Here is a 26,143-nt window from a genome sequence, read left to right on the forward strand (position 1 = left end):
CAAATCACTCCAGAAGGCATGGAACGTATTTAAAACCACAATATTAGAAGCTCAGTTGGAATGTACACCAAGGAGGAAGAAAGCTACCACCAAGTTCAGGAGGTCACCAGCATGGCTAAGTAGAGTCAGGGAAGCTATACAAGGAAAGAAGACTTCCTACAGAAAATGGAATTCCTGCCCAAATGAAGAGAACAGAAAGCAACATAAACTCTGACAAAAGAAATGCAAGGAGACAATAAGGGATGCAAGAAGAGAGTTTAAGGAGCATATAGCTAGAAGTGTCAAGCAGAATAACAAAAACTTCTTTAAACATATCAGACACAGAAGACCTGCCAGGGAGGCGTTTGGACCCTTAGATGATGAGGGTGTGAAAGGGATTATTAAGGAGAATAAGGAGATTGCAGATAATCTGAATGAGTTCTTTGTATCTGTCTTCACGGTGGAGAATACTGACCTCTGCACTCTGGAACTGGCTTCTCAGGCTTGGAGGCTGAAGAACTGAGCCAATTTGAGGTGACAAAAGAGGATGTTCTAAACCTTCTGGAAAAACTAAAAATGAACAAATCTCCAGGGCCAGATGACATCCACCCAAGAGTTCTGAAGGAACTCAAATGTGAAATTGCAGATCTAGCAAAAATATGTAACTTGTCCCTACAATAAGACTCTGTACCAGAGGACTGGAAAGTAACAAATATAACTCCCACTTTCAAAAAGTGATCCAGGGGGGATCCAGGAAACTACAGGCCAGTTAGATTAATTTCTGTGCCGGGTAAATTGATGGAAAGCATACTTAAGGACAAGATTGTTAAACATATAGAAGAACAGGCAGAACCAGCATGGCTTCTGCAAGGGCAAGTCTTGCCTCACTAAACCTTTGGAGTTCTTTGAGAGTGTCAACAAGCATGTGGACCAAGGGGATCCAGTTGACATAGTATACCTGGACTTCCACAAAACGTTTGACAGAGTTCCCCACCAAAGGCTCTTGAGTAAACTTAAAGTCATTGGATAAGGAGACTGGTTCATGTGTGGACTGGTAACTGGTTGAACGACAGGAAACAGAGGGCAGGAATAAATGGACAGTTCTCACAATGGAGGGAAGTAGGGTCCCCCAGGGATCTGTATTGGGACCAGTGCTCTTTAACTTGTTCATAAGTGATCTAGAAGTTCTGGTAAGCAGCAAAGTGGCCACATTTGCAGATGACACTAAACTATTTAGGGTAGTGAAATCCAAAACAGATTGTGAGGAGCTCCAAAAGCATCTCTCCAAACTGGGGGAGTGGGCGACAAAATGGCAAATGTGGTTCATCGTGAACAAGTGTAAAGTGATGCACATTGGGGCAAAAAAAACCCCACCCAACTTCACATATACACTGATGAAGTCTGAGTTCTCATTGACTGACCAGATCTTGGGGTTGTGGTGGACAGCTTATTAAAAGTGTGGACTCAGTGTGCAGCAGCTGTGAAAAAGTTAAATTTCATGCTAGAGATAATTAGGAAAGGGATTGGGGAAAAAAAGCTAATATAATGCCAATATACTAATCTATGGTGCATCTACATTTGGAGTACTGTATACAAATTTTGTTACCGTATCTTAAGGAGGACATTATAGAATTGGAAAAGGTGCAGGAGAGGGCAACCAAGATGATCAGGGGCTTGGAGTGTGGTGTTTTCGGTTAACCCATTCCTGTATCCAGACTAGTTTTTGAATGGGACTTTAGTTACTTGTATTCCAGTCCTGGGGTAGAGGTGGGGTTAAAAAAGAGCCAGCAAGAGGACTGAAAAGCAGTCTGCACTGGCCTCTCTGTACATAAGCTCTATTTCATTCAACTATTAATATTCCTGATTCGACTCCACTGCCTTGTCCTTGCGTGCCACAACTCTTTCCTCTGGATTCTACATGGAGCACCTTCCTTATGAGGCAAGGCTACAGCATCTGAGGCTTGTTAGTTTGGAAAAGAGGAGACAAGATAGAGGTGTACCAAATTATGCATGGAGTAGAGAGAGTGGACAGAGAGAGGTTCTTCTCCCTCTTTCCCAGCACTAGAACCAGGGGTCACCCCGTGAAACTGAAGGCCGGGAAATTTAAGACGGACAAAGGGAAGTACTTTTTCCACACAGCACATAATCTACAGAATTCTCTGCCAAGGGATGCAGTGATGGCCACTAGCTTGGATGGCTTTAAAAGGGGCTTAGACAAAGTCATGTTGGACAGGTCTCTCAATAGCTACTAGTCTGGTGGCTGTGGGCCACCTCCAGCCTCAGAGGCAAAAAGGCCTCTGCATACCAGTTGCAGCGGAGCAACAGCAGGAGAGAGGGCAGGCCCCTTTCAACTCCTGCCTGTGGGCTTCCCAAAGGCATCTGGTGGTCCACTGTGGGAAACAGGATGCTGGACTGGATGGGCCTTCTTGGGCCCAGCAGGACTATTCTTATATTCATCTGACAGTTCAGACCCGTGTGCTATGAGTTGTTCATGGCTTAGCAGCTTCCTCAGCCACAGTGGCCCACAAAACCTCATTTCTTTTCAGGGCACATCAATTCCAGCGTTACTGTTTCAGCCCTCCAAGCAAACAGCAGCTCATTTCCAGCGGACGAGAACGCGAACCCTTTCTGAGTGACTAAGCATATTAGAGCAGAGCGGAAGGCCGGAGACTGAGGAGGCACCAAACCACAGATCAAACTGGCATCACACCAGGCCCAAGAGGTGATCTTCCTCTTGTTCTGCAGCAGCTCCTGCTCAAGCTTTGCCGAGTCACCAGGGAAAGGGAGCTCCGTGCAGGCGGGCAGGTCCTCAAAGAAGCTTCTTTGCTGCTGGCTTGGCATGCAGGCTGCATCAGCAAGAGTGACGAGCCATGAAGGGGCGGGCGGGCAGGCAGGCAGGCAGGCAGGCAGGCAGGCGGGCGGCCCCCTGGTTTTGCACCAAGCGGGCTGGAGTGAAATCAAGCGACTGAGCCCTGGCTAAGAGGGGCTTGGTCTGAGCCGGCAAGACTGCCCTGGTGCTCTGACTTGGGCTAGAACTGAAAGGCTACAACATGAACTCGGGAACGCAAACTCACAGCCCCAGGCAAGGTTGCTATGGCAGCCCTTCTCTTCTTGCTGTAACACTGACTGGGAATTTCTACACGGCACCTTTTATAGTCACCAAGGACTAAGTGTGCTTCAAATCAGGCCTCACCAACAGACATGAATGTGGGATGGGATGCGGCTTTCTTGGCTAGATCATCCCTGGAGGCTGGCAGGCGGCACGGCTAATTCACAAGCAAAGATTACGGCTGCAATTGGACGACCCTTCAGGGTGGTTGCTTCCGGCCTTGTGGCTGATTGCTGAAATGACTTCTTCAAAATCTGGTCTGTCGCTGAGCAAAACAGGCTGGTCATTAGCTGACAGGTGCATTAGCCAGTGGAACAAATCAAGTTTCTGGGGGCATTACCAGGTCCAGGAAGGCAGAGAATTGCCATGAAGGAGGAACAACAAAAACACTAAACTCAAGCAAGAGAGAAAACAGGCATGAGTTGCTCTTTGGGGCAAGAGTCCACCGAAGAGCCAGAGCCGGGGTCAAGGGGCTTACAAGAGAGGCTGGCCAAGGCTGACCGAGAAAGGATGGGAAAGAAAGCTAAGGGCAAAAATGAGGGAACATGGAGAGGTAGAATACAGCCCCCTGGGGCAAACCCCACCAAGATGACTGGGGTCTGTGCAGGAGCTTCAGACTGCTGCGTCTTCTGTGCCAAGGAACATTTTGGGGGGCAATGGAAGCTCCGGAGCACAAGCTGAACTCACTGAATGGCACTTGGAGGAAGCACAGCAAAGGAAAGCGGTAGACAAAGTGACGGGCATTATGGGACACGAATGGCAACAGTAGAGGAGACGCCACCAATTGGTGCCAAAATGCTATGACAGAAGCTTCCAAGTCACTCTGCCTGGAGCCACCGACACGGATGGTTAGACCTCCTTTACCACCCTGCCGGCTCCCTCCCTCCCGTGTTTTGGAAGGGCAAGAAGAGAAGCCACCTCAGAAGAGGAGGGTTTTGACACGGGAGCTCCCATTTCCTCCTGCTAAAGCTGACCTTGTACACGGTCAGAGTCCCTCACTCTAGGAACTTTCAATTCATTACTGGCTAGAAGCACTTCAATATGCAACCATGATCCTTTAGAAGAAAACCCAACCAGGATCCAAGGAACCACCGATGATGGCTCAACAGACCAGAAGCAAGGACCAGCAGGGGTGCCTGAACCCCAGATTTAGCTGCTTAGGAATCATGAAGGCTTCCCGCAGCACCCCTTCCAGCCAATAAGCGGACAGCCAGACTCCGCTCTGCTGTGATGGATCAAGACAGCCTGCGTCGTTCCTGGAGGAGGATGGACTTTGATGGCTGCACAAGGCCAGCTTGCTCAAGTGGCAGCTGCAGTTAAGTCTGAGGGTGCAGCGAGGAAGACATACTCCCGGTCCTCTCGCGCCATCTGCTTTCTGCCACTGAACTCAGCCTCAGGGAACAACATACAGAGTTCTTTAAGACTTCTGGAAATGTCAGTAGCATCCCATGTAGTTCAAACAATTGTGGCTCCACAAGACAAGAAATTAGGACGTCTTTTGCCAATAAGTCCTTCTGCTAGGTTCCAAGAGGATTCAAAACTGGTTTTCTGGCTTCACAAATGTTAAGGAAGACATACGCAGGCGGAAGTGGCAGGCAACGCTGCTTAGCCCAAAGGAAATGCCATTTGGACTAGGCACCTCAGCCATGACCTCTACCAGCTCAGATCCATTTCACACACCTCAACCAGCAGTCCCATTTCCCCAGGACCAGGGGCGTAACTATAATAGAGAAAGGGGAGACAGTTGTCTGGGGACCCACTGCCTTGGGGGGGGGTGGCCAGAGGCAAGTCACATGACTGACTCCCCCAGCCGCTCACCCGCCTGGGCTTCCTTCAGTTGTATTCATCCTCCGAAACTGATGTGAGTGTTAAGACCTGGAACTACCAGAACAGCATGTCCTTCTCTAGTACCATTAAATGACTTGCATCATCCACAATTTACAAAACCTTTAAATAAATAATGTAGGATGAGCTGAGTTGGGGGAGGGGGGTGCATTTTAAAATCTTGTCTCTGGGCCCACTCCAACCTTGCTATGCCCCTGCCCAGGACACTTCTCCTCTCCAAAGAAATCTGAAGATACAAATCATTTCAGCAAAAGAGAACATCAAGACTGCCTATTAAAAGCAAACAAGCAACTCCCAGTGACCCTTGGGTGAACTACATGCTGAACTACATGCTGATCACCTGTACGGGTTTCAGGCCAATGATCCTTAAATCTCGGCTTCTGAGCCTCCTGCCACACAGAACTGAGCTCGAGGGATGCTGAAGTGCTGCTTGACTGACGCACCATGGCGAGAGCTCTGCACAGAAGGCCGGCTAAGGCTGGAGTGACCAGGTAGGCCTTTGCAAGACCCTGGGCTGAGGGTCACTAGCATGGGTGCACAACATGCTCACACATCATGTTCAGCTCATGCCTTTCCCCACCCTCTATGGAAGGATGGCTTTTCAAGGAACATTTCCCCCACTCAGAGACTAACTTCAGGGCTTGGCCAATAGGGATTCCAGCAAGACCTTCCAAAGTTGACCAGCCTGGGGACTGGGAGGGCCAGGTGAGGGGCCACAAACAATATTCACCAAGCCGGTGCCACATTCTGGCCACTCCTTTCTGTCACTCCTGGCCATTCATTCCACCTTGTCAGCTAGCAAGTGGCTTGGGATGCAGCAATTGTGCAAGACAGCAGGAAGCTCAGAACACTCTTGCCCTTCCTCTTTCTGCACTTTCCCATCTCATCTAAAGTAGAACTTTTAAAACTGTTTTTAAAGTAATTTATCCTGGATGCCTGTATACTGTTTTATTGTGTGTTATTATCAGTTACCATTTGTGTTTATTAACTATATTTGTTATTCTGATTTTTATCTCTTTGCTGGCCAACAGCTGTGATAAAATTGACTGACTGACTAAAGTAGAACTTTTGCCTCTGCTCACCCCCCCACCCCGCCCCCCACACACTGTGGAGTCTCATCCCTCCTGCTGCAGGGACCACTCATGCCGAGAGAGGGGCCCAAGTTCTACTTTGGATGAGCAGCCAAAGGAACTGCAAGACACTGGCACTTCCCCCCTCCCCTCCCTCCCCCTCCTCACATCTGAAGCCCCAGAGGGAGGGCGAGGCCAAAAGCAGAAAGACTTTCCACTTTCTTTGTCACCTTTAAAAACTCTGGCCAAGTTGCAGTTTCACAAAATTATTCAACAGGCTTCCAAAGCAGGTGGGAGAGCTCAGCGGAAGAGCCCTCGCTTTGATGGCAGGCAGCTCCCAGTGCCGTCCCTGGCAGCACCTCCAGGTAGGGACTAGGAAAGAGCCTCCTCTGGAACTCTGGAGAGGTGCTGACCGGCAGCACCAAGAGCACGGACTTGTTTTCGTCTAGATACACACACACACACACACACACACACAACACCTCATCAGGGAGAAAAGGAGCCCCTTCCCCACTTGGGGCTCAGCAGGTGTGCAGCCCAGACCGTCTCAGCACACCACACAAGCCAACACACACAGGCGCCACACGTCGGAGGGCTCAGGGAAGCCGCCAGCCAGGAGCAGTGCGGAGAGAGGCACACACACACACACACACGGGAAGGTGGCACCAGCCTCTCTCCCTGGCAGGACCTCCTCGGAACTGCCACCCTTCAGCAGCACCCATCTTGTAGCTTAGTTTTAGAACTTACCTTGCAGTTTCAAACCCACCCACACACACACACAAAGGAAAACCTTGGGAAAATCAACAGGAAAGCAAGCGGATACACAGCTGCCTGGCATCGAAGGACGGCCCCCGCCCCCCACCCACCCCAGCAGCAGCACAGAGTCCAAAGCTGACCCACACAGAAGAGGGGGTCTCTCTCATGGGTTATGGAGGAAAAGCCATCCAAAGCATCGGGGTCCAAAGTCTCCAGACAGCAGGAGGTGCAACGTGGAGGACCTTTCGGAGAGAGCACAGCTGCCCCAACATCCGAGGAGAGGCTGGAGGAGCCCAGGAAGAGGCACCCAGCAGCTCTTGCCTCCTGCAGAGCTTTCAGAAGAAAAGCCTCGGCTGGCCACCATCCACGCTCTCCCTGGGCAGCTCCAGAAGCAGCTCAACTTCATCACTCGCTTCAGCATTGTAGTGGGAAAGAGAAGAACGCGGCTGGAGGGCTGTCTGTCACTTCAACTCCTCCTCCTCCTCCTCGGCTGCCAAGCCCCTCCAGACCCTCCCCACTTTCCCCCACGGCTCCCTGGTTGGAAAGAAGCCCTCCGCGCGCGCGATTATCCATTCAGTGGCAAAAACGGAGCGAGCCCAAAGCAAGACGCTTCTCGAGGAAGACAAGAGAGAGCAAGCAGCATGGCAGCACTCATGGAGACAGACAGACGGGGAGAGCAGAGCCCTCTCTGGCTGCTGCACGCTGCTTCGGAGCTCCTGGCTCTGACACTCGAGAGGGGTGGAGAGAGAGAGAGAGAGAGAGAGAGAGAGAGAGAGAGGCAGGCAGGCAGGCAGGCAGGCAGGCAGGGCGTGGGGGCTGGGGCTAATTACAATTGCATAAGAGCAGGGGGGGGGAGGCTTTCCCCACCCAGATTCCTTCTCCATCACCCTGCTTCACACCCACTCTGGCGTTAGCTGCCAACATGTCACGACTGCAGGAGGACTCGATGGCAGAAACAGCATCTCAGCCCAGGTACAAAGACTGGCACGCTGGCTGTGTGGCGAACCCTCAGGGCTCGCGTCTCCAGGTCAGATGGTGAGACTCATCAGAACGAAAGCCCTGCATGCCAACCCCGGAACAGCAAAGAGACTTGGGGGGGACAAGCAGAAAGCCAAAGGAACAGCCACGGACAGGCGACGAGGGAGCTCCCTTCTGATCTAGCCCTGTGTGGATCTGCTGCAAAGATGAGGCTTCCTTGAGGGCACTTGGGCACTCTCAGGCCCACATCTGCACACAGGCCACCTTGCCTGCCTCCTTGGGGAGCCCACCCACGACACCCCTCCTGCCTCCACAGAGGATGCCTCTGAAGACCCCTTGCTGGGGAGCAACAGCAGGAGAGAGGGCACGTCCTCCCCCCTTGCCAGTGGGCCATGGGGCGTAAGAGGAGGCTGGGCTGGATGGGCCTTACTGGGCTGGATCCAGCAGGGTGGTTCTGACGTTCTAGATGCCAGCTCTTCCCCCCACCCCACCCGTGATCCTTGGGCCAGGCTCATCATGCTCTGGAGAGTGTGCTGCCTGCTAAGCAAGGTTTGCACACATTTCCAGCACTTCCTTTCCCTGAATGGCATTCGCTCTCCAGCGGAGTGGGATGAGAAGGCATCCAAGCCGTCTTCCAGTCTTTCCGTGGCTGGCTTCCTTGGTTTGTAGATACCTGCGGGGGTTTGTTTCAAAGATGTATCATCTCCATACGGCAATCTGTGGTGCTGCTTCAGCCCACTGTAGACTTCGACTATATGAGCCATGACCGGTCGGAGCCTCTTCCAAGGATAAAAAGAAGCTCACTCAAGGGGCAGTTTCAAGTACCACAATCCGACTGAACTCCCTGGCCAGTCCGACAGACATGGAGGTAGAGGCCACAGACCTTAGGCATGCGTGGAAGGAGGCCGCCGTGGTGTGCTAGCCTGCTCTAAGGAGTCACAGCAAGCTGGAGCTCTTTTGGCCACAGAGAAGCCAATCAAGGGGGGAAATGCACAGAGGACCTACAGTGCTCTGTGGGGCTTCACTGCCTTTCTAGCAGCTGCTTGGAAACGGTGCTGGGAATCGAGGCACAGATCACACCAACCACACCTGGGATGGCTGAAGAACAGATTGTGCAGCCAACAGTGGAGGCCGACATGCCTCCCGAGCAAGAGAGACCCAGACTAAGGACAGGACGACAGAAACGGGAGCCTGGAAGGAAATATGTTTGTTTGGGGGGAATGATGTGTACCATATAGCAGCTCAGAATGATGTGACTGGCACTCTGAAATCACATTTAAAAACATATACACAGCACTAGTGTGAACGAAAGAGCCCGATTTTCTGTTCCATGATACAGTGGTGGTTAAATTCTTCTTTTTATATGTTTAGGTGCTATTTTAAACACACGGTAAGGTGGTGTGCAGGTAAAGCATTTGAAACCAGGAGGAAATAGTGGTGCGTTGCCTAGCACCATCCTTGGGATGGACCCACTGACCTGTCATCAGAGGGTCCCACCTCCCGGCAAAGCTGGAAATCCCATACACTCATGCCTCCTGCCCCCAAACACCCACAGAACTGAACTGACCAATCAGGAATGGCCCCTGTCACCAGTGCCGACATACACAAAGCAGTCCTGGTGCAGTCTGGCAGTGCCTCAAGCAACTGAGTCAAGCTACACATGATGGAGGAAGGCAAAGGAAGTTCATGGGCTATCTGGTCCAGCGGGAAACATTTCCTCCCCACCGAAAGTACAGCCGGGTTCCCAGGTGCCAGGGAGCCATGGCCCCTAGAAACTGAACTGTGGCGCCCAGAGTAGGATATTCAGAGGTAGCACTCTTTAAGGAGACCTTCATTCACCCTGGGCAGTCCTCCTTCTGTCCTAAGGATGCTACTTGCAAAGGCGATATACCACCCCCACCATTTACCACCATCCCACCTCAACGTCCATCACTAGTCTGGTAATTTTGCCCAATGTTCATTGTCTGGTTCCTAAAGTATTGGGCTAGCTCCTAGAACCAAAGAAAATTCATCAAGGCCTGTCTTAATGTAAGGGGGGAAACGATGATTTCAAAAACATCTTTCTCCCACACTGTCCCACTCCGCCTGCCCTGCATGTTGGGGCCCCTTGTGGCAGCCTGTGACACTCCACTTTCAAACAGGGATCCGGGGGGCGGGGGGGGACCCGGTAAACTACAGGCACCGGCTCAACTTCTGTGCCAGGTAAATGGAAGGAAAGCCGACTTAAGGACTAAGTGGTTAAACGTCTAGGAGGAGAACAGGCAGGGTTCTGCAAGGGCCAGTCTTGCCTCATACCGAGGGGAGCTTTTGAGAGCGTCAACAGGCAGGTGGATCAAGGTGATCCGGTTGACATACATGGACTTCCAAAAAGCTTCCGACAAAGTTCCTCATCAAAGACTCTTGAGAAAACAGCAGTCATGGGATAAGGGGACAGGTTCATGTCTGGATTGGTATAACTGGCTGAAGGACAGGAAACAGAGGGCAGGGATAAATGGACAGTTTTCACAATGGAGGAAAGTATGAAAATTCACATTCGTAAGAAGTAGGGTCTCCCAGGGATCAGTACTGGGACCAGTGCTCTTTAGCTTGTTCATAAATGATCTAGAAGTTGGGGTTTAGCAGAGAATTGGGCACATTTGCAGATGACACCAAACTATTTAGGGCAGTGAAATGCACAACAGATTGCGAGGAACTCCAAAGTGATCTCACCAAACTGGGGGAGTGGGCGACAGAATGGCAAATGTGGATCAATGTAAGCAAGTGTAAAGTGATGCATTGTGGGGCAAAATAACCACCACCCAACTTCATATATACGCTGACAAGAGTCTGAGCGGTCAGTGACTGACCAGGAGAGAGATCTTGGGAGACGTGATAGAGGTGTAGAAAATTATGCAAGGAGCAGAAAGAGTGGACAGAGAGAATTTTTATCTCCCTCTCTCACAACACTAGTACCAGGGGTCATCCCATGAAACTGAAGGTCAAGAAATTTAGAAAGAACCAAGAAAAGGAAGTACAGTGGTCCCTCGACTTACAAACTACTCGACATAAGTATTTTTCGAGTTACAAACGGCAGTTTTAGATCCGGTTTTAGATGGGGTTTCCTCGACTTACAAATTTTTAGATGGGGTTTCCTCGACTTACAAATTTTTAGATGGGGTTTCCTCGACTCACAAATTTTTAGATGGGGTTTCCTTGACTTGCCTGCCTGTTTACTGCCTGTTTATTCTTGAAAAGAAATGTTCCTGTGCAGTTTGCAAGCCTTACTGGGGGTCTGGGTCTTTTTTCTAGGCTCCGGAACGCATTAATCCGTTCCCAATGCATTCCTATGGGAAACCGCTTTTCGACTTACGAATTTTTCGACTTACAAAGGTGCATTCGGAACGGATTAATTTCGTAAGTAGAGGGACCACTGTACTTTTTCCACACAGTGCATAATTAATCTATGGAATTCTTGGCCATGGGATGTGGCGATGGCCACTAACTTGGATGGCTTTAAAAAGGGCTTAGACAAATCCACGGAGGACAGGCCTATGGTGGGCCACTGAGTGAAACAGGATGCTGGACTAGAGAGGCTTCCTTGGGCCTGATCCAGCAGGGCTGCTCTGATGTTTCTTATATGTTTCTCTCACTGCAGCAGACTCCTAGGCCTCTGCAGTCCTGAACAGCCCCCCCCAATCCCCCAGGGGACCCCTCCAAGCCCAAACTCAGCCTAAATGTTTGCAGAGGGGGAGTGTCTGTAAAAAAAAAGTAGGGGGCCAGATTATGGGGCCCCCACCAGACCTAAGTGCACGCAACATTCAGTTATCTAAAACATATTTCTTAGTAGTTTATAGAAAAATTGGGGGTCAGATACAAATTTAGGTGGGGGCAGGCCTGCCCTAGCCCCCCTCCACGCTGCAGCAAGAAGTATAAGAGGTTTCCTGGCTGAGGCAGGCTCAGTATCCAGGGTCCCTTGTCTGATGCATCTATCTTGCTCTGGCTCCTGACAACTTCTCTTGGCTTCTGAAGATCTTGGCTCCGGTCTTGACCCTTCTGGTGCCACACGCCTCGTCTGCCTGGCATGACCCCTGGTGTGTGCCTGGCTCTCCCAGTCCCAGCTTCGGATTTGAACCCCTGGTGAACACTGCCCAGGGCTCAGCGGTCTGACCCCCTCCCCGCAAATGCTGGCTCTGCAAAACCCTCCTGACTCATTGGTATACATGCTGTGGAGGGGCCCTGTCATCGCCTCTCCTCTCCAAAGCTTGCTTACATGAATACTCTATTTAACTAGCTTCCAATGCTTTGAGGCTCTGTGGACAGACGAAAAGTGGTTGCTGTGTGCGCCCCTGGCTGCCAACAGACCCATTCACCAGCCCTGAGGACTCCAGCCCATCACCCAGGACGGCTCGCCATCCCTCTCCAGCCAACCCCCCCCCCCAGCTTCCTCGTAGTTTTCTGTTGACCATGTTGGGAAAGCTACATGACAGCCTGTATTTTTTAAAACCCACTTAAAATGGGGGGGGCAGGTGGAGCTGCTGCCTCACAGATGCCATCCCTGTGAATTCCCCAGCCCTTTGCCACCCCATGGAGTCTATGGATGAAGCTTGCTTGTCCTTGAGTCAGACCCCTGGTCGATCTGGTCTGCTAGCACTTCCTCTTCTGACTGGCAGCAGCTCTCAAGCAAAGGCGCTCGTACTCCTGGGCCTCCACCGCCCCCGAGGACCGCCAAATCCTCCTCCATCTGTCCCGGGTGGTCTGGTTGCCTGGCCGAGCATGATAATGCTTAATTTGCAGGGGAGGAGGGCCTCCCAAGGCCTTGAGGTCCAGGCTGCCACATGGCCTAGGTGCACCTCTGCTTCTGAGGGCCCGAGACAACCCTCTGAAGGGTGGCTGCTGCCGCTGCCAGAGATGGAGCCAGAAGCCTCCGACAGGCAAGGCATGTGCTCAGCTACAGAGCTGCAGCCACCCCTCTGTCCTTTTTAAATCCACCAATAAGTCTTAATTTTAGGCTGAATCAGTGAGGAATTATTAAAACTGATAAAAGAAGTCAGCAATGTAGGCCAAGCACTCTGACGTCTACGAGGTGTGCATTATTCTGTCTGTTAAAAATCCTCGTTATCTCTCCACTTCATTCCAACTTCCTGAAGAGCAAAGCTCTGCACTCCAGATAAAACTGTGCAGTAAGCAGTTCTTTCCCCGAGCACGTGGGTGGCTAAACCAGAGAGGATACAGCTGAGCCTCGAGCAGCAGCACACAGGAGTCCCCCTCGCTCGGATGAAGGCGCGGGGAGAGCAAGTCTGGGGGTGGGGGGCAGCCCATGGAGCCACCGGCCTTCCGCGCTCGGCACCTCCCTTGCCCAACACCCATTTCAGGGCAAATGCCCACCTTCGCGTTTGAATCCCCAGAGAATCACACTTGCACGATATGTGCCATTGGTAGCACATTAGCCAAGTTGTCTCTAGAGCAGCTGTCTACTTCTTCTATTTGCTTTAAGAGGAGAATAAAACACTCCAAACAGCCTTACAGTCTTGAGAGAGGCAGCTGTGGCCCACGGACCTTGCTGCAGTCTGGTGGGTTTTGTGTTTATTTTGTTAAAATACCCACCTTGCTTAAGCAAAGAACACTGAAGGCAGCTGACAAGATCTAACAGAACCAAAGAGATGCTTATAAAGCATTTAAAAATCACAAAACAGAACAAAGCTATTTCCCAACAACAGCTACAGCAGCAGCAGCAGCAGCGCAACTGACCCAAGCTTGCCCTCCGCCAGCCTCCTGACGACCTGGCCCCCAGAAGCCCTTGGGAAGAGCTCTGCATTCACCGCCTCCAACACAGACCTGTACCAGGAAGGACCCTGCTGGCCCCTGGCTAGGAACATCCTGTAGCCACAGCAAGAGCCCTGCAGAGCTCAATGCAGTTGCCCATGTGAGGCCAGCTGATTCTGCCCTGGGGCTGGAGGCGCTGATCCCGAGGGAATGCCACTGCCCTGGGAAGAGGCATTCCTCTTGCCTGGGGGGCTTCCTTCCAAGGCATCTTCTTGGGGAAGGAGGCCCAGTAGCAGGAGTGGAGCAATGCGGCCCTCCGCTTGGACACCTCTTCACATCCCACCCTTCTTGCTGAGCAGTGGGCCTGCCTCTCCCCCCTCCCGCCCTCCTTTTTGTGGGCCTTAGCACGGCCCGTCAGCCTCTGCTTGTCCCAAGCACGAGCTGTCCTGACTGTCCCTGAAAGTCTGGGCTGCTACTCTGCATTCACCCTTGGTGACTTGTGCTTCCTTCCATGCCTTATGGGTTTGCTTTTTAAAAATATGTTCAGCTGAGCAGTAAGTGTTTTGTTCAGCCACGTGGGCTTTTTTAGATCTCTCCGATGGGAATTCTTTGCCAAGACACCTATAGTAACGTCTCATTCAGGAACTCCCACCCACCTTGGCCTCTCTCCCCCATTACAGTTTAGATAGCGCATCGCCAAGCTGATTAAAACTGGCTTTCCTGACACTCAGGGTACATGCTCACCTTTAGCGTTTCAAAAGATCAAGAGTGTGGGTGTTACATGGTCACTTTCCCCAAAGTTCCCACCACCTCAGTTTCACTGCCCAGCTCTTCCCTGCTGGCTCGGATCAAGTCACGCAAGGATCACGGAGCCCAGTCAGCGACCCAGTCTCCCTCTTTCACTGTCTCCCCCCTGCTGCTGTTCTTGCTGCAGCCCACCCCGCACCTGGGTCCTCCAGCCTTCTCTTTCAGCAAAGCCATCGGCGTATATTTGCTGCAGGTGCCATCTAAGGTGCTTTTAGGCAAGACCACACACACAGGACACGCATCGTGGATCACCATCAGAGAGCCCTTGGTGTTCATCTTCCTCCCTCTTGTTCACACTCTGACCTCTGCCTCTACGGACTGAGTGGCCCTTCCTTTCTTCCTTCTTGAGGTCTTGGGTTGCAAATGTTGAGGAGATGATTTGATGTTCCAGGTCCAAACCTGGGCTTTAAAGATCACAAACTGCACCGTAAATTGGGCCCAGGAGCAAATGAGAAGCCAGTGCAGACCAAGCAGCACCAGAGTGCTGTGTTCCAAGTACAGTACCGTCTTTCTCACAAACGGTGCGACTCCAGGCATATGCAGAAGACCACCCTCCAAAGAATGCACAGCTTCTCAGAGTGTCCCACAAAGCAGGGGCTCCTGGAGGCTAGCCTTGCAATGCAACAGAAGGGACACAATCCAATCCAATGCACACGCTAGAAACCAATTAAGACCACTTCTAGGTCAAAATTCAGCCAAAGTTTGATTTGTTAAGAACAGTGACACACACACACGCTCTTGTTAGAGTCCAGGCTTCAAAGGTTTGCTTTCTTCTTTAGGCAGAAGTAGCTTCTACCTGCTAGGAGGCTCTAGGGAAAGTGGGCCATCAGACTAGCAGAGCAGGTATCCCTCCTGACTGCACGAGGCAATTAAAGAGGAGCATTTCTCTCCTAATTATCTAATGGATGGAAAATTCAGATTTTACTGCCCCCAACCTCCATCCTGCCAAAAGCAAGCAGCACATTTCCTGGTGTTATGAGTGAGCTGTGCGATGCTGTTACAATTTTTCACCCTAAATTTCTGTCTTTCCTCATGTTGTTCAGAGCAAAGTGACTCTGATGAAGTCTGGCTTGAGGCATGAAGCCATTGCATCTTTTGCACCCGTGTGGATGGATACGCAGAGAGAGAAAACCCTCAATAGAATACCCAGCAAGTTCTCTCCTGACAGAGACTCCAGCAGGCTCTGCCAGCAGTCCCTGCCCACCTGCTATTCCACAGCCCCACACCATCCACCTACCCACAGAGGTGTTAAAGCTGCTGCTACAGCTGCTGCTGCTACAGCTGCCACCACCTCCCCATAACCTATGGAGGATGCTCCACTTTGAGCAGACCCACCACCCCCACACACTTGCTGAACACATTCACAGTCCAGCAGAAGTGATGCACTAGAGCCTGCAGCAGCAGCAGCAGCAGCAAAACAGAGCTTCTGGCGGAGAAAACTCTCCCTCTGCTGCCGCTTCTTCCGAACTGCACCTCTCGCTGCCAAACTGACCGACACAAGAGTGAGGGTGGGGGAGGTTTTGCCAGCAGTGGACCAGAGGACAACCGTCACACTTCTGCTGGATCCCTCATCGCTTCACTGTGCCTGCCATACAAAGCCAAGCCACCCAAGCCAAGGGCCATTCGCAGCCTTGTGGACGGGAGAGGCTGCCAAACGAACAGCAGCGGCTTAGGAAGGCAGGGAGCCAGCAGCAGGAAGGACCACCCCACCCAGCCCTCCCAGCTGCTTCTTTGAAGGGCCTTCCTCCGCCATCTTCCCAGACGCCAACTGCCGACTGCCAGCGAACAGAAGGGGCCCTGCAGAAGGGGGCCCGACCATCCTTGCTGTCAAGAGGCCGGCCAGCAATTCCTCGGCCCTTTCAGGCCATCAAGATGCCATCTCTGCAACCTCTCAGCATTTCATTGTGGGATTTATACTCCACCTGCTTTCCTAGGACCTTGAGGCAGTCTACACAAATTAAGAACTACAATACGTCCAATAAAATACAAAAGCAATATAAATGCCAATAAGTCAATATGAATACACCAATAAAAGCAGCATTCAACTAGTCAAAGAGCAGAGGGGGAGTGGGGTGGGTGGGTGGGATGTTAACAGTATCTCTGAGAAAGCCCGATGAAGAAGTGCAGTTGAGATGGCTCAATGCTGAGCACCCACCTGGACCCTCACCATCACCATCACATTCCATACCAGCTGAAGTGTCCATAGCGTCTTCAAGGGCAGTCCCATGTAAAGCACATTACAGTAATCTAAGAAAGAGGTGACAAAGGCATGGATCATCATGGCAAGGTCTGCAGGATCCAAGTGCACACACAGCTGGCACACCAGCCAAAGCTGGGCACAGCCACCGCCTGGGCATCCAAGAACACTCCCAAGTTGAGAACCATTCTTTCAAGGGGAGTGCCCCCACATCCAGAACTAGGAGATCTCTCAGCCAGGAGAACCTCTGTCTTGTCTGGATTGGATTCCAGTTTCGGCCAGCCCTCTTTCAACCCAGCAACACCTCCAAACTTCAATTCAGAGCAGTCACAGCTTCTCTAGCTTGGGATGCCAGGGAGATAGGCAACTGGGTGTCATCAGAATACTGATGATACCCCACACCATGTTCCTGGACAAGCTCCTCTAGTGGGTTGGAAGGGTTTAGAGTTGGCTCTGCTGTTGATTCTGTCAATGCTCTGCTGCAAACATGGAATAATGAACTCACTAGAGCAGGAGACACGACTGCTCTTAAGCGTCCTCTCCAAACTGCTTCAAAATTAGCCCCCTGGTATTTAGAACTACAGGAGCTGAAGCATTAAGGTAGACGATTAGAGCGCAAGTCGAAGAAGGCTTGGCGCAAACCCGACAGAGCACAACACAGAGCACATCCGAAGATCTAGGCTTTGGCACTGCGAGTGGCAAAGAGGTGGTTCTTTCCTGCCCGCGTTGCTTCCGCAAGTTCATGACCAGCGAAGTGGTCTAGAGTTGTGAGAGGGCAAGTATGTGCCTGTTCCCCCTTGAACTTGAACTTGGAACTACCAGTCACTCACTGTGATGTCTTCAATTGCTTTTCTGCAGATAAAATCTCTCATATTAGGACCAATTTGGATTCCACAGTTATTGCAGAGTCTACTGTGGAGGTGTCTAGCAACTCCTCTAACAGGATTCGATTGGATCAGTTTCAGTTTGTGACTCCTGAGGATCTGGACAAGCTGCTTTGGAATGTATGTCCTAGAACCTGTTCTCTTGACCTCTGCCGAACCTAGCTTATTTCATTTAGTAATCATATTATCAGAGAGGGTCTGGTAAATATTATAAATGCTTCTCTGAGGGAGGGCAAGATGCCTCCTTGTCTTAAGGAGCCTATTATTAGGCCACTTTTGAAGAAAGTTATACTGGATCCCTCAGCATTAGCTAATTACAGACCCGTTTCCAATCTTCCATGGTTGGGCAAGGTGACTGAGTGGGTGGTGGCCTCTCAGCTCTGGACAGTTTGGGATGATAACAGATTATCTAGACCCATTTCAAACTGGCTTTCAAGCAGGCTATGAGGTTGAGACTGCCTTGGTTGGCCTAATGGATGATCTCCAAAGAGATATTGACAGAGGGAGTGCGACACTGCGGATTCTTTTGGATCTCTCGGCAGCTTTCGATACCTTCAACCATGTTATCCTTCTGGGCCAACTGAGGGAGCTGGGGTTGGATGGCACTGTTTTACAGTGGTTCCGTTCCAACCTCTCTGGTAGATTCCATATGGTGTTACTTGGAGACTGTTGGTTTGCAATACGAGAACTAAAAGGCTTGACTACTGTAATGTACTCCACGGGAGCTGCCTTTATATGTAGCCCAGAAACTAATACTGGTACAGAATGTGGCAGCCAGACTAGTCTCTGGGATAACCCTTAACGGTTTGGGACCAGGATACCTGAGGGACTGCCTGAACCCAAGGGTTTCTGCCCATTTGACGAGATCATCTGAGGGGGCTCTGCTCCAGGTGCTGACAATGAGGGAGGCTTGGCTGTCGTGCACGCGGGACAGGGCCTTCTCTGTTGCTGCCCCAGATTCTGGAATGCTCTCCCGGTGGCTATTCGCCTCTCAAGTCTCCATCACAGATTTTAGAAAGCATGTTAAATCCTGGCTTTCTACCCAAGCTTTTATATGATTGTCTCTGCTGCTGTTCTTTGTATTTTGTACTGTTTTTATGCTTGTGTTTTAAATTTTTAATCAGATTTGTTTTATATTTTTAGCTTAATATTTTAACTATGTCTTTTTTACAATCTTATTTTTAAGATTGCTGTAAACTGCCTTGGGATTGTTTTAATGAAACGCAGTATATAATTTTTTTTAAAAAATCCTGAGGGAATCACATAACACCCATTTTAAAAGAACTGCAGTGGCTGCCGATATGTTTCTGAGCGAAATACGATGTGCTGGTTATTATCTATAAAGTCCTCCGCTGCTTGGGTTGGGTCCAGGGTAGTTAAGAGACTGCTTGCTTTGTCATGAACCCTGCCGCTTATTAAGATCATATGGGGAGGTCTGGTTACAGTGGCCACTGGCTCGTTTGGTGGCGACTCGGGACCAGGCCTTCTCTGTGGTTACCCTGGGCTTTGGAATGCACGCCCTGTCAACATAAGAGCATCTCCATCTCTGGTTGCTTTTAGGAAGACCCTCAAGATGCTCCTGTTTTTCTCAGGCTTTGAACTGAAATTAATTTTAAACTGTTTAATTGTTGTTATCCCATGAAATTGTTTTGTTTTTATTCTGTACGTTATTTTAATTGTTTTTACTTTGTTTTACGCTTGATTTGGTCTTTTACTCTGATCAGGGTGGTGTTCCGTGGGTGGGGACTCCTGTGATTTCCCCATTGTCATGGGCAGACACCATCTGGTTAAGGTTGGACACATAATCGCTTCCCACCTTCACAGGGGTAAGGGACCTATTAGGATGATCCACTCGAGAAGGTTATTGGATCCAATAGGATTTCAAGAAGCCTTGGAGGAGTTTAGTGTTGGCTCTGCTGGTGATCCTGTTGATGCCCTGGTGGAGAACTGGAACAGCAAACTCACTGGGGCAGTAGACATGATTGCTCCTAAGCGTCCTCTCCGACCTGCTTCAGAACTGGCCCCTTGGTATACGGAAGAACTACGGGGGCTGAAGCGGCGAGGTAGACGACTGGAGCGCAAGTGGAAAGACTCGGCTTGAATCCGACAGATTGCAACATAGAGCTCATTTGAAGACCTATGCTCAGTCCACATGTGCGGCAAAGAAGCGATTCTTTTCTGCCCGTATTGCATCCGAAAGTTCACGTCCAGTGGAATTGTTCAGGGTTGTGAGAGGGCTAGTGAGTGCCCCTCCTCCCTTGAATCAGAATCTGGAACCATCAATTACTCACTGTGATGTGTTTAATGCATTCTTTGTGGGGGAAATCTCTTGTATTCGGGCCGACTTAGACTCCGTCTCCACAATTACCTCAATGCCTGATTTGGAGGTGTCCAGCGACTCCTCTTGTGTGATTAGGTTGAATCAGTTCCAGTTTGTGACTCCTGAGGATGTGGACAAGCTGACTGGAATCGTGCGGCCTATATTATCTGGCAGGGGGGTTGTTGTAGAAGGCCTGGTAGAGATCATAAATGCATCTGAGGGAAGGTAGGATGCCTCCTTGTCTTAAGGAGGCAATTATTAGACCGCTTCTGAAGAAGCCTACCCTGGATCCCTCGGACTTGAACAACTACAGGCCTGTCTCCAACATTCCGTGGTTGGGCAAGGTAATTGAGAAGGTGGTGGCCTCCCAGCTCCAGACAGTCTTGGATGAAACTGATTATCTAGACCCATTTCAGACTGGCTTCCGGGCTGGCTATGGGGTGGAGACTGCCTTGGTCAGCCTGATGGATGATCTCCAATTGGCAATTGACAGAGGAAGTGTGACTCTGTTGGTCCTTCTGGACCTCTCGGCAGCTTTCGATACTATCGGCCATAGTATCCTTCTGGAGCGTCTGAGGGGGTTGGGAGCTGGAGGCACTGCTTTGTGGTAGTTCCGCTCCTACCTCTCAGGCAGGTTCCAGATGGTGTCCCTTGGAGACTGCTGTTTTTCAAAATCTGAACTTTTGTATGGTGTTCCCCAGGGCTCCATATTGTCTCTGATGTTGTTTAATATCTTCATGAAACTGCTGGGAGAGATCATCAGGAGATTTGGTGCAGGGTGCTATCAGTATGCTGATGACACCCAAATTTATTTCTCCATGTCAGCATCATCAGGAGAGGGCATAACCTCCCTAAATGCCTGCCTGGAGTCAGTGATGGGCTGGATGAGGGATAACAAATTGAGACTGAATCCAGATAAGACGGAGGTACTCATTGTCCGGGGTCGGAACTCGAGAGATTACTTTGAGCTGCCTGTTCTGGATGGGGTCACACTTCCCTAGAAGGAACAGGTACGCAGTCTAGGGGTGCTTCTGGATCCGAGCCTCTCCCTGGTGTCCCAGGTTGAGGCGGTGGCCAGAAGTGCCTTCTATCAGCTTTGGCTGATACGCCAGCTGCATCCGTTTCTTGAGATGAATGACCCCAAAACAGTGGTACATCTGCTGGTAACCTCCAGACTGGATTACTGTAATGTGCTCTATGTGGGGCTGCCCTTGTACATAGTCCGGAAACTACAGCTGGTCCAGAATGCGGCAGCTAGTTTGGTCTCTGGGTCATCTCGGAGAGACCATATAACTCCTGTATTGAAGGAGCTACACTGGCTGCCGATACGTTTCCGGGCAAAATACAAGGTGCTGGTTATAACCTATAAAGCCCTAAACCGTTTGGGCTCTGGGTATTTAAAAGAACGTCTTCTTCTCTATGAACCCCATTGCCCACTGAGATCTGCTGGAGAGGTCCGTCTGCAGCTGCCACCGGTTCATCTGGTGGCCACTCAGGGACGGGCCTTCTCCGTTGCTGCCCCGAGGCTTTGGAATGCGCTCCCGGCTGAAATGAGAGCCTCCCCATCTCTGACAGCTTTTTAAAAAGTCTTTTAAAACACATTTCTTCACTCAGGCTTTTAATTAATTTTTTTAAATGGTTTTAATGGTTTTAATGCTGTTTTGAAATATTGTTTTGAAATTTTTAGATTGTTGTAATGTGTGTGTTCCCCACCCCCACCCCCGCATTTCTGTCTTAACAAATGTTTTACTTTGTTTTTATTCTGTTTTAAACTGCCAGAGTCGTAAGTTTTGGGCATTATAAAAATGTTTTTATAATAATAATAATAATTATTATTATTATATTTGTTGTGTTTTAAATTGTGTACACCACCTAGAGACACAGATATCAGGTGGTATATAAATATGATACGTAAATAAACAAACTAGCAACAACACGGGCCAATATGGAACACTGTGAGATGCCATAAGCCTACAGCCATGGCGCCAAGCAGGACTGCCCCAGCACCACTTTCTGTGACCTCCCCAACAGGTAGGGCAGCAGTGCCTCATAATCCCCAACGTGCCAGGAGGCCCAGAAGGATACCGTGGGCAATGGCAGTCAAAGCCACTGACAAGTCAGGCCCAGCAGGGCCAGACACACTCCCCTGCCGACTCCCCAGCATAGGTCACCTTCCAGAGCTACCAAGGCCATTTCATTCCTTAAACTGGGCTGGAAGCAGGACCAAAATGAGTTCAAGATAAACCAGCCTCCTCGAGGACTCCCTGGAGTTGGGTTGCCACTGCACACTCCCACGGAGGAGAGGATCGACAGTGGCTGGTAGCCACCAAACAGTGGGGTCTAGGTAGGGTTTCCTCAGAGGGTGGTCAATGGCCAATTCAAGGGAGGACAGAACAACACCCTCTGCAGAGGTTGGGTTAGCAACCCTCCCTACCCACCTGGCGAGTCCCTCCCTTGGCAGATTTCATGCACCAAGAACAACAAGAGTCAAGCATGCATGTAGATGATCCCAACAATCCAAGGATCCTGCCCACATCCTCAGGTTGAATAGGCTGAAAATAATCCATAACTAATGACAAGCAGGTGTTGAGGGCACCTCATGTGCTACCATCAATGCAATGTCCAAGCTGTGAGAAGACGAATAATTTTATATACAGAATGCTTAGCAAACTGGTCACAGGAGGCATCATCTAACTGATTCTGTAGTTCCGTGGTTAGGAAAAGATTGCTGAGACGCAATCATATCAATGGCAGCTCATTTCTTCATTCCAGGGGTAACAACCAGGGCCACAGAAGAACCACCATTCACACTGGGAGGAAAGTCCCTCATATCCAGCAGGAAGCCACCTGTATTCATGAAGGAAGTAGGAAATCACTTGTTCTGCAATTCCACACTATTGCCACACCACGTGTCCCAGGGAGCCCCTCTTTCTTTCTGTCCCATTAAGCTCATCTGTAGGATTTGGTTTTCTTTCTTTTTAAAGAAGCCTTCTTCTCTTAATATATCGACTTGATATTCTTTGGAGACCATTACCAGAGAAGATGATATGGAGTGGGGAGCATGCAGTGAAGAAGAAGAAGGAAGAGATGTGGGCGGATGTGGGTTTACATAAGAACAGCCCTGCTGGATCAGGCCCAAGGCCCATCTAGTCCAGCATCCTGTTTCACACAGTGGCCCACCAGATGCCTCTGAGAAGCCCATAGGCAAGAGCTGAGGGCATGCCCTGCTGTTACTCCCCTGCAACTGGTATTTAGAGGCATCCTGCCTCTGAGGTTGTAGGTGACCTATAGCCCTCAGACTAGTGGCCATTGATAGACCTCTCCTCCATGATTATCCAAACCCCTCTTAAAGCCATCCAGGTGGTTGGCTGTCACCACATCTTGTCGCAGAGAATTCCACAAGTTGATGTTGCATTTTGTGAAAAAGTACTTCTGCTTGTTGGTCCTAAAATTCCTGGCATTCAAATTTCATGGGATGACCCGTGGTTCTAGTGTTATGCGACAGGGAGAAGAATTTCTCTCTATCCACTTTCTCCACACCATGCATGATTTTATAGACCTCTATCATGTCTCCCCGTAGTTGCCTCTTTTCCAAAGTAAAGAGCCCCAGATGCTGTAGCCTAGCCTTATAAGGAAGGTGCTCAAGGCCCCTGATCATCTTGGTTGCCCTCTTCTGCACCTTTCCCATTTCTACAGTGCCCTTTTTTAGATGTGGTGACCAGAATTGTACGCAGTACTCCAGGTGTGGCCGCACCATAGTTTTCTATAAGGACATAATAATGTTAACAGTTTTATTTTCAGTCCCCTTCCTAATGATCCCTAGCATGGAATTGGCCTTTTTCACAGCTGCCACACATTGAGTCAACACTTTCAATGGGTTGTCCACCTCGACCCCAAGATCCTTCTCCTGGTCAATCCCCCACAGCTCAGATCCCATCAACGTGTACTTGAAGTTGGGGTCATCTCCCTCAATATGCATCACTTTACACTTGCCAACATTGAACCGCATTTGCCATTTTGTCACCTACACACCCAGTTTGGAGAGATCCTTTTGGAGCTCCTCGCAATCCGTTTTGGATTTCACTTCCCTAAATAGTTTGGTGTCATCTGCAAATCTGGCCACCTGGCTGTTTACCCCTACTTCTAGAGCATTAATGAATAAATTAAAAAGCACTGGTTCTAGTACAGATCCCTGGGTTGCCCCACTTCTTTCTTCCCTCCATTGTGAAAACTCTCCATTTATCCCTACCCTCTGTTTCCTGTCCTTCAACCAGTTAGCAATCCACACATGTATTTGTCCCCTTATCCCATGACTGCTAAGTTTTCTCAGGAGTCTTTGATGAGGAACTTTGCTGAAAACTTTTTGGGAGTCCAGGAATACCATGTCAACTGGGTCACCTTTCTCCACACACATGTTAACACTCTCAAAAGAACTCCAGAAGGTTGGTGAGGCAAGATTTACCTTTTCAGAAGCCATGCTGGTTCTCCCTCAGCAGGGCGTGTTCTTCTATGTCCTTTACAATGTTATTCTTGAGAATGCTTTCCATCAATTTGCCTGGAACAGACGTTAAGCTAACCAGCCTTAATTTCTCAGTTTGCCTCGTATCCCTTTTTCAAAATCGGTGTTACATTTGCTACTTTCCAGTCCTCCAGTACAGAGCCTGATTGTAGGGATAAGTTATATATTTTAGCAATGAGGTCGGCAATTTCACATTTGAGTTCTTTAAGGATTCTTGGGTGGATGCTGTCTGGCCCTGGCGATTTGCTAGTTTTTAATTTTTCCAGACAGTTCAGAACATTGATTGATTGATTGTTACATTTATACACCAACTTCCATTAAAAACAATCCCAAGGCAGTTTACAAAAGTAAAAAAACATACAATACATACATACATTCCCTCAAGAGATGCAAATGAAGGAATGAAATCCCAAATAGGTGACTGCACAGCAGTGCCATATCATCATTGGTCAAAAAGGTGTCGTAAAAAGGTCTAATCAGAAGTCTGAGTTAAAAGCCCAATCCATAAAAGACCTGATGAGAAGGGTTTGGGGCCACAGGTGTATAAAAAGGGGCTGACTTTTGGCCAGGTAGTTGATGCATCCAGAAAAAAGTCAGCACAGAAGGCAGAGGATCAGAACAACCCAGCAGAGAAGCAAGAGAGCTTCAAGAATAGCAGCTAAGAGAGATGTCACTTGAAGAGATGGGAGAAGTAGGGATGTGCACGGAACCGGGCGGGGGAAGTTTGAAGGGGGGGGCTGACCTTAAGGGCGGGGGAGGGCACACCCACCCCTCCCTCCGCTTTCTCCCCGCCGGCGCTTGGCCAGAAAAGGGTCCTTCAGGGCGGCAGCACACCCCCCACCCCCCACCCCCGGAACCCACACCACCAGAAGTACCCAACGTACCTGTGCGCGTTGGCACGTGTGCACGCATGTTTTGCGCACCCGGCATGCGTGCTCACATGCCGACGCACACAGGTGAATCGGGCACCTCCGGCGACACAGGGTACCGAGGGGTCCAGGGGGCAGGGCGGCATCATCACCAGATGAAGTTCTAAACTGTCTGGAAAACTAGTAAATGGCCAGGGCCAGACGGTTTATGGAGTTTGTATATCTGACAGAAAACAGAACCTTCAATCTCACAATGGATGCACACCTTGGGGACACCCATATTCTTTGACAGAGACCATTAAATATCCAGGAATAATTAATCAAAACCAGAAGAGGTGCTAACAGCAGCAACTAAGAATATGCCACTCTGTAACCAGAGATGGGGAAATCTGCTTGGCTTAGAGAAAGGGAGGCTGAGGGAGGAGGGCGTGTGACAAAGACCCCAAATACTTGGACGGATGCATCCCATTCATTCCTATGCGGAGCATACAGGAGACATTTATTACTCTACTTCTTCCTAGGAATTTAGGGCAGCATATACATGCCCCTCCCCATTTTGTCCTCACAACAACCTTGCAAGGTATGTTAGGCTAAGGGAGACAAGCGGACCCAAGGTCACCCAGCTAGTTTTGTGGCTAAGGGGAGATTTGAACCTGTGTCTCCTAAGTCCTAGTCTGACACCGTAATCACTAGCTATAGAAAAACAGTTCCTAGCTGAGTGGAACCAGATTTGCAACATTTTCCTTCTTCCACGAGCCATTACTGCACACTTTACTTTTGTGTGGAAGTTTGTTTGAGTAAATTTATTCCCCAGAGAAACACTCCTCAGAGTTCTGGTTTACGTATTTGATTTGGTTTAACATTCAGAATTCCTTCTATCTGTGGAGGTTTTCTGATCGCTAGTGACACCAGCTGAAGTTTATCCAGAAGTGTCCGTTAATTCCCATCATCTGTCCCCACTTTTCCTGCAGATACGCGGAATGAGTCTTCTAGATGCCATCTCTGACCACACATATGCCATCTGATTCTCTAACGTAACAAGGGGTCCCCCAAACGCAGCTTATTGAA

General features: G+C 49.9%; 1 protein-coding gene across 11 annotated transcripts in view; it reads right to left on the bottom strand.

Annotated features, from left to right (window-relative positions):
* The window catches only part of UNC13B (unc-13 homolog B), a 267,593-nt gene that overhangs the window by 104,372 nt on the left and 137,078 nt on the right, over positions 1–26,143 (bottom strand). The window contains exon 1 of one of the 11 annotated variants that reach the window (XM_053291919.1): positions 6,900–7,484. The exons of 8 other annotated variants lie outside the window; for them this stretch is intronic. In XM_053291919.1, the coding sequence (XP_053147894.1) occupies positions 6,900–6,926 (27 nt within the window). In that variant the 5' untranslated portion in view covers positions 6,927–7,484. Of the gene's footprint in view, positions 1–6,750; positions 6,863–6,899; positions 7,485–26,143 lie in introns of those variants that run through there. 2 more of the 11 variants (XM_053291921.1, XM_053291920.1) reach the window with 2 other exon arrangements.

The sequence above is a fragment of the Hemicordylus capensis genome, chromosome 2 (genome assembly GCF_027244095.1).
Source record: "Hemicordylus capensis ecotype Gifberg chromosome 2, rHemCap1.1.pri, whole genome shotgun sequence".
In the NCBI taxonomy this organism is placed as follows: domain Eukaryota; kingdom Metazoa; phylum Chordata; class Lepidosauria; order Squamata; family Cordylidae; genus Hemicordylus; species Hemicordylus capensis.